This window comes from Vombatus ursinus, unplaced genomic scaffold (assembly GCF_900497805.2).
Source record: "Vombatus ursinus unplaced genomic scaffold, bare-nosed wombat genome assembly UNPS02014798.1, whole genome shotgun sequence".
In the NCBI taxonomy this organism is placed as follows: Eukaryota; Metazoa; Chordata; class Mammalia; order Diprotodontia; family Vombatidae; genus Vombatus; species Vombatus ursinus.
In genome coordinates this window covers 66,189,187-66,201,240 of record NW_020954576.1, presented here as the reverse complement: position 1 = coordinate 66,201,240, position 12,054 = coordinate 66,189,187, and the positions used below count along the sequence as shown (strand labels likewise).

At 36.7% G+C, this 12,054-nt stretch overlaps 1 protein-coding gene across 2 annotated transcripts in view; it reads left to right on the top strand.

Annotated features, from left to right (window-relative positions):
• LOC114049863 (HEAT repeat-containing protein 1-like) overlaps positions 1 to 12,054 on the top strand; it is a 58,097-nt gene that overhangs the window by 33,193 nt on the left and 12,850 nt on the right. For both annotated transcript variants that reach the window (XM_027871305.1, XM_027871304.1), the window contains exons 23-30: positions 312 to 554; positions 1,162 to 1,293; positions 2,729 to 2,832; positions 3,875 to 4,018; positions 4,791 to 4,909; positions 4,998 to 5,119; positions 8,376 to 8,504; positions 10,712 to 10,942. In XM_027871305.1, the coding sequence (XP_027727106.1) occupies positions 312 to 554; positions 1,162 to 1,293; positions 2,729 to 2,832; positions 3,875 to 4,018; positions 4,791 to 4,909; positions 4,998 to 5,119; positions 8,376 to 8,504; positions 10,712 to 10,942 (1,224 nt within the window). The remainder of the gene's footprint in view (positions 1 to 311; positions 555 to 1,161; positions 1,294 to 2,728; positions 2,833 to 3,874; positions 4,019 to 4,790; positions 4,910 to 4,997; positions 5,120 to 8,375; positions 8,505 to 10,711; positions 10,943 to 12,054) is intronic.

The window sequence follows — 12,054 nt, the reverse complement described above, 5'->3', positions numbered from 1 at the left end:
AAAAGAGTCCTGTTCTTTAGGATTATTAGGATCATTATGGCCATGGGGATTGCTCTGTTCACCTGAAAGACCTACATTTCAGAAGATGGCTGTTAAGACCTCAGTGCTTCCTAGTGGAATCCATTCTCAAGTTCTCTCAAAATATTCCTGATACTCTTTAGCTCTTTCTATTTTTTGAAGATCCTATCACTTCCTTGAGATCTTCTCCTGGGCTACTTCCCATGCCAGATTTTTCTGATGATTGATAATGTTCTTATGTAACAAGTAGAGGTGTATGTCATTTGAACTTAATAGCTTTTCCCAATTGTTAGATGGTGCTTTCTCAGCTGTTGCCCACAATTGATCAGTTGCTGGAGAAAATCCTAAAGGAACCCCCTACAATACTGAAGGATGAAGCTGTCATTTTGCACCTTGCCCTTGGGAAGTACAATGAGCATTCAGCTTCTCTCTTACACAAGGACCCACAGAGTTTAGATGTATTCATAAAAGCTGTGCACACAACAAAAGAAGTCTTCAAAGGGATGCCAACATTCCAGATCCTTGCACTTGGAAAGGTTGGTGTTTTCTAATGAGAATCTAGATTTTAAAGTTTGCTTTTCCCTTTATCACTCCTAGTCCTGGAGCACAATGCATTTGCACGTTTCAGGAATTGGATATGTGGTGTATTTTGAATGACCAAATGAACAAATGAAGTTCTTGAATGGTGTTTGAATGTTTTAAAATATGGAATGGATTTTATTTAGTGATCACTGTGATGGACAGGTTCTAAAGAAATATGCAGAGTTTAAGATTTCATTTAATTTAAAAAACTTTATAATTGTCCATTAAAATCCTTCTCTAATTCCTCATCCTAACATGGAGATGATTCAATTGCTGAAGTATAACAAAAAAGAGAAGCAAAAGTTCTGGCAGCAAGCTCATCCAAGCTGAAAAAGCTTCAGGTATAGCCCCAGTGATGGGACAGTGTGTTTGCTGTTCTGATATCAACCTCACTCATTTTGGTGAAGTTTCTCATCAGGTTGATTCTCGACTTGCTATTAAATTGTATAGAAGTTACATGACATGGAATGGGCATACATTATTTTTTAACAATATGATAAAGCTATATAAGAAGGCTTCTTAGGAATTTGATTTCATGTGATTTCTTTTTGCTATTTTTAGATTACAAAACCATTCTTTGCTGCTATATCAGATGAAAAAGTTCAACAGAAGCTTTTGGGAATGCTGTTTGATTTACTTTTGAATTGCAGAAATACTCTATGTGCACAAACTGTTAACAGTGTTTTTAAAACAGTAAGTTTATGGCCTTTTTAGAGCCGTATTACCCAGTATTGTTATAGTTTAGAACGTTTTTGAGTATTCTTCATTTTCATTTCTTTGATTGTACCTCTTTTCCTTATCTCAGTCTTCCTTGTATTGGGGTTATTATTAATTAATTGATTGATTGATTTGGGGGCAACAAAAGGACTTAAATCTTATAGGAAACGGAAATATATTGGTATCTGTGGAAACATGAAGTGTGGACCTTTCTAATTAGTTTCTGATACCCATTTTTTCATTTATAGTTTAACCATTTGTTAGTATTTAGTCTGGATCAGACTTCTATTAAGTAGTACATAATAGATTGTAGAATTGTATGCCAAAAATAGTGGTCGGTAGTTTACAGTTTGACCTGGGGGAACTGAAAGGGCCAGGATTGTGACACATATGATAAAGTGAATAATGGGATTAAGAACAAGTACAATGGTACTGTAGATGAACGCTGAATGGCATTGTTAATCAGCTATGGATGTGGAAATAGAATTAAGTAACACAAACCAGAATGGAGAGATAGTGAGTATGACAGAAAGACAATATGCTTTATTGGGGGCAAGGGAAAGCTGGGATTTGGGATTCAATTACCTGTAGAAACAGGGATATCTTTAAATATTGTGACCAGCCAAACTTTTCTTTAAAATTCATTTCCTTAAATATTGATTTCCTTAACATCATCCTTCACAGTGTCCTGCACACTTCTAGATATTTTCAGGGCTTGTCTTCCCCCCCCCCCCCCCCAAATCCCCGCCTTGGGTTTGAACAGATGCTGAAGAGAAACTAAAGAACATTTGTTTGGTATACTGTAGAATTCTCTTACATGAGGGACCTGACACTGGTTATATAGATACAAACATGGTTAAAAAAAGAGATTTCTAATTCATAAAATCAAGTTGACTACAGGTGAGCAAATGTAGTTCTAGTTGGTTTTATCTTTGTTTTTAAACATTTTCTACACCTGCCAGGTGGATTAGCACCAGGGAAGATCTTTGATCTGTTGATTGAATCAAACTCAAATCTATCAGTGTGGTAATACTCTCTACCTATGCAATTTTGCAAACTCTTATTCTTACCCATATTTCATAAGTCCCCCATAGATGAGTTAATCAGATTAGCACACAGTTTGAAACTCCCATGATAAAGAACTCAATACTTAGCGTCCTGCTTTTTGGACAGCTTTAATCCCTTTAAATAAGAGACTAATTTTTCTTTAAACATGACAGGTCAGTTAGTCTAATTTAAATTCAAAATAACTTGATAGAATTATCTTTCCTTTTTTTTTTTAAATTAATGAGTAGATGAAGGCGATTAAAAGCAACTAGTTATTTGTGGCTTTTAAAATACGTATATTCATTGTACTTGTTTATCCTAGAAATGGAAATTATTGGTAATTCTTACTTTAACATAATTTCAGATTTCTGTTGATGCTGAACAAATCCGATTAGAACTAGAGCCACCAGAGAAAGCCAAGTCCCTGGGTACAGTTCAGCAAACAAGAAGGCAAAAAATGCAACAGAAGTAAGAATTCTGAACTCTTTAAGAAAAATTATTTTGTTCTTGTTTTTTGTACATTACCTAACTTTTTCAACTATTTATGTAATTAGAGTTTAATTGATGCCGTTTGTTTTTACATTTGTTTTTTTCCAATATACCTTCACTCCACAATTGAACCCACTCTGATAACAAAATAAAACGCTTAAAACAAGCCAGCCAGCAAGACACAATGACTGTGTCTGGCAGCATATATTCACATTCAGTGCCAGTGTTCTCCCCTTGGAACTCTCTTCTTTTTTACTGAGGAAAAAGTTAACTTAGTCATTATAATTAATTAGAGTTTAGTTGTCTTTTGTATTATTTCCATTCATTTTATTGTAGTCATTACATATATTCTGATTCTGTTTGTGTCTCTGTGTATGAGGTCTTAGAAATCTCTGATGTATCTATAAATTCCTCATATAGTTGATTGTTATTGTGTGGTAATATTCCATTCCATTATATGCCACAATTTGTTCAGCCATTCCCCAGTCTGTGGCACCAATATTTACTTTACTTTTTTTTTTTTTCCCCACAAAAGTTTACTACTATTAATATTTTTGTATGTATGTGGCCTTTCTAACTTTGGCCTCTTTGGGATATAGCCTGGGTCAAAGGGTATGAATTTTAAGCTCGTAGTCTCATATGCTTCCAAATTTCTTTCCAGAATGGTTGGCATTTCTAACAGCATTGTATTAGCGTGTTCATCTTCACACAACTCCTCTAGCATATAGTAGAACTGCCTTTTATTGTCAATTCCTCAGAAGTATTTTAATTTCTTTTTCTCTTGTTTGTCATTTGGAGCAATTTTTCATATAGGTGTTATCTTTTTTCTATTATTGTCAGTTCCACATGTAAGCATATGTGCAATCAATCAGATGTTTGATGCAACCATTTTCCCTTACTAAAAAATTTCTCTTATTCTAGCTATGTGGTGTTTTTTTTTAATCAGTTTTTATCCAATATTTTCATGTTTGCTTATGTTCTTTCTTTTTATTCTAAGAATAATTTTTTACTCCTGTTGCAGAAAACTACAAGATACAGAGCCTGTACAAGATGTTGGCAGTGCTTACTGGCAGAGAGTAACCCTCATCTTAGAATTACTGCAGCACAAAAAGAAACTGAAAAGTCCTCAGTTATTAGTGCCATGTCTTTTTAATTTACTCTCCAGGTAAATCACTCTTAAAATGTCTTTTAATTAATTATAGTCCATTAGAGAGCAGAATTCTAACACCTGCCTGAGAATTGTCATTATTCTCTTGTTCTTACTTACCTCCAACATAGTATGAGACTTCAGTTTGTATTGCTTATAGAAGTGGCTACCATTTGTGCAAACAAGATAATGGGAAAATAAAAAGAATGTAGCCAAAAGGGTGGTGTTGGGAAGTCCTTGGCTAAGAACCACTAGAAAGTTCAAATTTACCTTAGTTTTGGACTAAGTGAGTGACCATTGAACACAGTCCATTCTGCTTTCTGGCATTCTATTAGATGAACCTAGAGCATGTGCCTGTCACTTCTTTGGGCTTTATTGTGTAAATACAAAAGTTTGGGTGGAGGTTAAATATGAGAGACAGATATAGTTTGGTATTACTGTTTATATTCTCCTAGATATAGGATCTTGAGTGGATAGTTTTTGAAACTTAAATGAATCATGAGTATCAATACAATATACCTCCGACATTTCCTTCTGCAGAACTAGATAGATGGAGATTCTCTCTGCCCTCATTTTCTTTGCAATGTGAGAAGAGTAGCAAATTTGCCATTAAACTCCTTGGAAGGGTTTAGAGAAGACTGCAGTAAACTTAGCAAGTGCTGGTTTTCTTATTTTAGTCATTTCTGTTTGATTTTTATGAAACCTGTTATGATCTATGATTTCTAATGGACACTGACAACAATTGTACAACTTTTTTATTCCTCATCATCACTTGGACTAAAATCTGAAGATGTCTTGAAACTTTGCCACTAGAGCAGGGAAATCTGGAATATACCAAACAGCTGATTCTTAGCTGTCTGCTCAATATCTGCCAAAAACTATCCCCAGATGGTTCTAAGCTCCCTAAAGGTAGGTGCAGCATTCTAAGGGTAGGGGATGCTTCAAGGATACATCTATGTGTCTACCCATTTTAAGCTTTTATCTCCTCCCTCTATAGGTGTTCTTGATGAAGAAAAGTTCAATGTAGAATTGTTAGTTCAGTGTGTGCGGCTTTCAGAGATGCCTCAAACACATCACCATGCATTCTTGCTTTTGGGTGCTGTTGCTGGAATATTTCCTGTAAGTGGATTTTTTGTTTTTGTTTTTGTTTTTTTCGTAATACTCTACGACTTTTTAAATGCTTTGCTCACAACAGTCCTATCAGGTGGAGCAATTCAGTTTGTAATTGAGGTAAGAGGCTCAGAGAGCTTGACTATCTTGGACATGATCACACAGCAAGTGTGTGTCAGACACAGGTTGCATATCCAGCCCTCTCTCCACTACTACTACCTCATATTCTCTACTGTGAAAGATTTCCACGAAAATTCTAGGACATTTGAAATACAGAAATATTTAGGAAAGGGTAGACATCCTTTTAATCTTATAGCTAGCTTAACATTTTAAGGCTGAAATTATTTTAGTTAAAGGGAAGTTGTGATTTAAAGGCGATTTGATAGTTCTTAAATAATGAGGCATTTAGGTGCCTTATATCCCAGGCAGCCACAGTTCTGGGTACTGAGAGTACAAATACAAAAATGACACATAGCTTCTATCTTGAGGAGCTTACATTCAGATAATGTAAATTATCCTTTATTAGGTATTTACTGATTTGTTTAGATCAGTATCTTGTTTTCTGTTACATTTAAGGGATAGTTTAAACTTTCTTATGGCTGTGAAACAGAATCATTACTTTCCTAGTTATTAAAATATTTTTATAGCAGATAGCCAGTTTTTCAACACTTACACCAATTATGTAAAAGTTTTGTTGAAATTTGGCTAGTAAAAAATCTCTGCTGCCAATTAGTCATTCTTGCTAACTAATTAGAAGATGTTGTATTTTTATATTTTTAATAAATGGATTCAGTACTCACTGAAACTCTTCATTTGGAAGATTTTTTAATAGGTCAGAAAATTCTGCTTCCAGGTATTTATAGTGTGCCGATATGAGAGTTTTTATAGGTGACCCCAGAGAAGGGTCTATAACTCTTCAATAAGAGTGGTTAACTGTCAGCTGCAGCAGAGGTCAGGAAGGTTAAGAAAAGGCCATCAGTTTGTCACTTAAAGATCATTTGTAATTTTAAAGATGCTCTTTCAGGTGAGTTGAGTCAAGGATAATGACTGTTAGGAGTCATACCTGGGAGACTGGAAAGACAGTGTTACCCTCAACAGAGATAGGAAGTTATGAAGAAGTTTGGATTGGGGGGGAAGGGGGCAGGGGAAGAGACTGGCTATGGTCATGAGGTCTACATTGCAGATCCCACCCCTCCTTCCTTTCCTGCAGCTGTATAAGCTCAAACCTCCCTCTTTAGTGTGAGGCAGTGACAATGATCTGAGTATCCACAGCACCTCTATAGCTGCAGGAGGGGAAGGAGTGGTGGGATTTGTGACATGATGGGGGAAGGAGGTAGAATTGTGTGATAGTCCCAGTATAGTAGTTTGCTTTTGTAGGGAGGGTGGGATATAACCCCCATTGAAGATTTCTGTTCTAGAGTTTCAGTGCTCTAAAATGTTCCATATGAAATTACACATTAAATATGAAAATTTATTACATAATTGCACATGTATAACCTGTATCTGGTTGCTTACCATCTCAGGGAGTGGGAAGGGGAAGGAGGGAGGGATAGAATTTGGAACTCAGAACTTTAAATAAAAATGTTAATGATAAATGTTACCTCCTATGTGAGGTCTTTCTTGATCCTCAAAAAAAGAAAAGAAGTTACACATTAAAGTGCTTATTACATATGATAATTTCTCAGAATGAAAATAGTAGGCTTGATTTCTTGCTTTGCTCTAATATCTTCCTTCCCTCTGTGTCCCTGGAATGTTCTAGGCCCCTTCTTTGCCCCTACTCCTACCCCATCTCTCCACTCAGCGGTTATGGTTTCAGAATTTCAGTCCTTAAAAGTGTTCTGTTTGGAAAATGCTGCGCTAACTTAATGTTTCACATGCAGAGCTGTTTTGTAGTTAGTTCTGTAGATAAGTGAATCAAAGTTTAATTAACTGAGGAACTTTTAGAGGTGCAACTGGTAGAACGGTACACCTGAAGTTAGGAAGGCCTGAGTTTAAAATAGGCCTTAGACCGGGGTGGGGAACCTCTGGGCTCAAGGCTGGCCACGAAGTTAGATTCGGTCAAAGGGCCGCACTTGAGGACCTAAAGGGCCATATGTGACCTCGAGGCCATAGGTTCCCCATCCCTGCCTTAGGCATTTACGATAGCACAGTGCTTTGGCACATACAAGGTGCTATCTAAATGCTTATTTCCTCCCCCTACCAGAAAGAAATATAAATGTAGGATTTATACATGTATATCATTTGTGGGTAGAAAATCAGCAGCAAGGGAAATGTTAACTACTGAACCTTTGAAAAGGGCTAATTATGTCTCCAAAAAAGGTCCCAAATTGTATTTTAGGTATTCTGCCAGGAGACAGCAGGAAGTTTTGGTCACGTGCCTTAATCTGAGGTACAGATTGTGTGCTTTACCTGAGATTTAGGCGGAGGGTCTCGTGTGTACATCCACAACTTTATAACTGTACATTTTCTTTACCAAAAGTCTAGCTTGTTATTCAAAGTACTGACCAGCTATTAATTGGAAACATGTTTTGGAACAACCTTAAAAAGAATTAAGTGCCTAAGGTACAACTGGTTGCTTTTCTTGCTGATTCTTAATTTTTCCTTTATCAGCTCACATTGAATTTGGCTTGAAACCAAACATCTTAGTCTCAGTCTTCAATTTGGCATCACATCAGAGTATTCTAGGCTATTTTTCTCATAGCAGCAGCCTATTTTTTTTCTGTGAAAGCCACAAATGAACTATACATGCCAAATTTCATGAATACACTGGTTTAAATTATTTTACATTAAATCATAAAATTATAAATTACTTTGGATGGCTGATCCCTCTTAGCAGCTCATGAGTGATGAGTCTTAATTACAAATGGCATTAGAGGTACCTGAATAGATCGTTTAAAAAAAAAAAATATATATATATATATGTATATGTATATATGTATATGTATATGGGGGTAGCTAGGTGGCACAATGGCTAGAGCTCTGGCCTTGGAGTAAGGAGGGCCTGAGTTAAAATCCAGCCTCAGACACTTACTAGCTGTGTGACCATGGGCAAGTCACTTAACCCTGATTGCTTCGCCAAAACAAATAAACAACAAATAAATATACATATATATATATATATGAAATGAGATTTTTGAATAGAGATATTGTTTCATGGCAATAATTTGTCTTGAAGTATTTAAGTGCATGTCATAGTTTAAGAAGCCACGTTGCCTCTGTAAGATATTTTTAAAGATGACAATTGTGATGATCTGTTTCCTTTCAGGATAAAGTTTTGCACAACATTATGCCCATTTTTACATTCATGGGAGCCAATGTTATGCGCCTTGATGACACTTACAGTTTTCAAGTTATCAAGAAGACAGTGAAAATGGTCATTCCTGCTCTTATCCAGGTATGTTATCTGCATAGCATTGTCATTTCCTTCAGAGACATAACACAAAAACTGGCATTAGGGGAAGACACAGAAAAACCTTTAGGCTAATAAGACTATTTGTGGCATTGAATGTATAAGGAAGACCAAAGATGGTTGCAATCTGCATGGGTGGAGGAAGTGCCCACACCAGTGAAGCCTTAAAGAAATGGTTAATGTGTGTCTAGAAAAGCAAATAGTAGTTACAAAATACCAGCATACTTTGTCAAGAATAGATCATGCTACATGGAAATTATTTTCTTTTTTGGCAGGATTTTTAAACTGGTAGGTCAGCAAAATGCTGTAGATTATGCAAAACATTGAAAAGTATCTTATACCATTCTTGTAGAAAAGGTAGAGATATGTTTGTGCTAGGCAGCAATTCAGTAAGCCTTTATTAGGTACCTACAGGGCGTCAGATGTTTTGCTAAGCTCTGGGGTAGAAGGACAAGAAACAGTCTCTGCTCCCCAGATGCCAACAAGCTATTGAAGGGAACCGACATTACATAGAAAATTAAAGGCAAAATATGTACAAAGTCATTTTTGACAGGAGAACACTAGCAAGTAAGTGAATTAAGATAGGTTTCTCTAGGAGGTGAGGCTTGAATTGATCTCAGAAGGAGACTGGATTTTATTAGGCAGAGAAAAAGATGGGTGTTCATTCAAGGAATGGGGGACAACCTGAATGGAGGCAGAGAGATGGAGGATGGAATATTGCATACAGGCAACAGTAAACAATTAGTCCACTTTGGTGGAAACATAGGATAGTGGGGGGGGGGGCAATACTTAGTCATGTAGGGGATAGAAGACAGGATTTTTGGGAAGATCTGACCTTGAATCCTACTTCAGATACTTACTAGCTCCATGCCTTGAGTCACTTAACTGCTCCTGGCCTCAGTTTTTTCATGTATAAGATGGAGATAATAATAGCACCTACCTCATAGGGTTGTTGTGAGAATCCAGTGAGATTACATATGTAAAATGCTTTGCACACCTTTAAAATGCTATAATTAATGCTAGCTGATGTTATTACTATGCCGTAAGAGACAACCCTTGTGAAGGGCTTTAAAAGCCAAACAGGTATTTGTACTTTATCCTAGAGGCAAAAGGGATCCACTTGACTTTCTTTCTCTGTCTTTTTCTTTTCTCTCTTCTTTAAGGCAGTCAAAGTTAAGTGACTTGCCCAAGGTCACAGAGCTAGCAAGTGTCTGAGGCTGAATTTGAACTGAGGTTCTCCTGACTCTAGGGGCAGTGCACTATCCACTGCACCACCTAGCTGCTCCATTTTTTTTTCCACTTGATTTTTCTTGAGCAAGGGAGTAACATGTTCAGACCTTTATTTGTGTCTATCATAAGTACCATAACTGTATGAAGGGTATTTTAGAGAGGGGAGAGACTGGAGGCAAGGAAACCAGACAGAGGAGTCTGTTGCAATAGTCTTTCCAAGAAATAAAGAGGTACTGATCTTGGGTGGTTCTGGTTCATGGGGATTAGGGAATGTATACAAGTTATATTGTGGAGGTAGAGTCAACTGGTCTGAGCAACTCATTGGATGTGAGCAGTGAGGGAGTGGGAAGAGCTGAGGGTGATTCTAAGGTTGTGCATGTAGGTGACTGATGGTAGTACCTTCAACAGAAATCAAAGGGAAAGAATGGGAGAAAAGGTAATTGGTACACATTGAAGGCATTGTGACAAAGGTGGTTCAGTTATCATCCCCGTTTTACATGTGAAAAAAACCCCAGAGTTTTAAGTTAAATTAGCTTCCTGTCCATGATTCTGTATCTAGTAACTGTTCAAGTGAGATTTGAACCCATACTTCTGCTAACTGCAGTTCAGGGCTCATTCCATTTTACCATGAAGCTACCACTCATTTGGTTCTTACAGACTTTTAAATGTTTGTTATCGTCTTTCCTTTCTGTATTTTTCTAATATAGATTGTAGACCTCTTGCTAGAGGGCCCATAGCTTACACTTCCTTGTGTCCTCATGCAGTTAGCACAATGCCTTACCACACATAGTAGGCAGTTACTAGGTATGGCTTGGTAGGGCCTTAGTCGTTAAATTTCCTTATATATTCATTTTTAGGTTTTAGGACTTTGTTTTCTTTTGACTCATGACTCAGAGAAGCAATTTGCTTCATCAGGCAGAAACTTGCTTTTTCTGACTCTTCACTTGTTTGTTGATTTACAGGCAGACAGTGGTGACTCTGCAGATGTCACAAGGAACATAGAAGAAGTTGGGATTAAAATTATAAGTGTGTTTGTGGATGCTCTGCCTCATGTTCCCGAGCACAGGCGCCTGCCCATCCTTGTAGAACTTGTGGATACTCTCGGTGCAGAGAAATTCCTCTGGATTCTCCTGCTGTTGCTTTTTGAACAGTATGTCACTAAAACAGTGCTGGTTGCTGCCCATGGAGAAAAGGTGAGGATACAGGGTGCAGAAGTGAGAGAAAGATGGTAATGCTTCACAGAGAATCTATGGTATTTTCCTAACGTGTAAGTTTTAAATTTAACAGTCTTGTTCTTGATTGAGATTATATTAAGTTTAAATGTGTCTGTGGTTATTTCTATAGCTTACTTAAAACATTTAACAATGAACTTTTAAAAACTACAGTTAGCTTAAAATTTTCATATTTCACTGCTTTAAGGTGTTGGTATCAACAAAATTTACCTCCCCCAACTTTATTTCCCTTCCCTAGACTGAAAGCATCATTGCTGTAATACAGTACTAAGATGGAAACAGATTGAAATGTTAAAACCCACTCTGTAGTCATTTGTATGGGGGTGGGAGGTAGAGAATAACACAACAAAATGTATGTAACTGTAGAGTAGTGAAACTGGTTTTTTAAACAAATGTGCCAGAACTTACACATTCAAATATGTGTTGTTCCTTTTTAAGTAGTCACCTAAGAGGAACATCCATCTATTCAATTCATGCTTTCATTGCTCAAAAAGTTTTTAGGACTTCTTTTTTTGGCATTGGTTTCAGAACTTAGGGCATTTTCCTTATACTTTACTTTTACACGTTACTGGCAAATCTTCATCCTTTGGGCATGGTTTTGTTGAGGAAGCAATGAAAAATCATCAAGTGAATAAGGGGTTAATTCAATTTTATTGCATTAACCATACCTTTTTTTTTTAATCTCTTTGGAATACAGAACTAGTAGTGGTATTGCTGGATCAAAGGGTATGCACAATTTGATTGCCTTTTGGACATAGTTCCACATTGTTCTCCAGAATGGTTGGATCAGTTCACAACTCCACCAACAATGCATTAGTGTCCCAATTTTCTCCCATCTCCTCCAACATTTATCATTTTCCTTTTCTGTCATACTAGCCAATCTGATAGGTGTGAAGTGATGCCTCAGAGTTGTTTTAATTTGCATTTCTCTAATCACTAGTGATTTAGAGCATTTTTTCATATAACTGTAGATTGCTTTTGATTTCTTCATCCGAAAACTGCCTATTCATACATATTCTTTGACCATTTATCAGTTGGAGAATGACTTGTATTCTTGTATTCTTATAAATTTG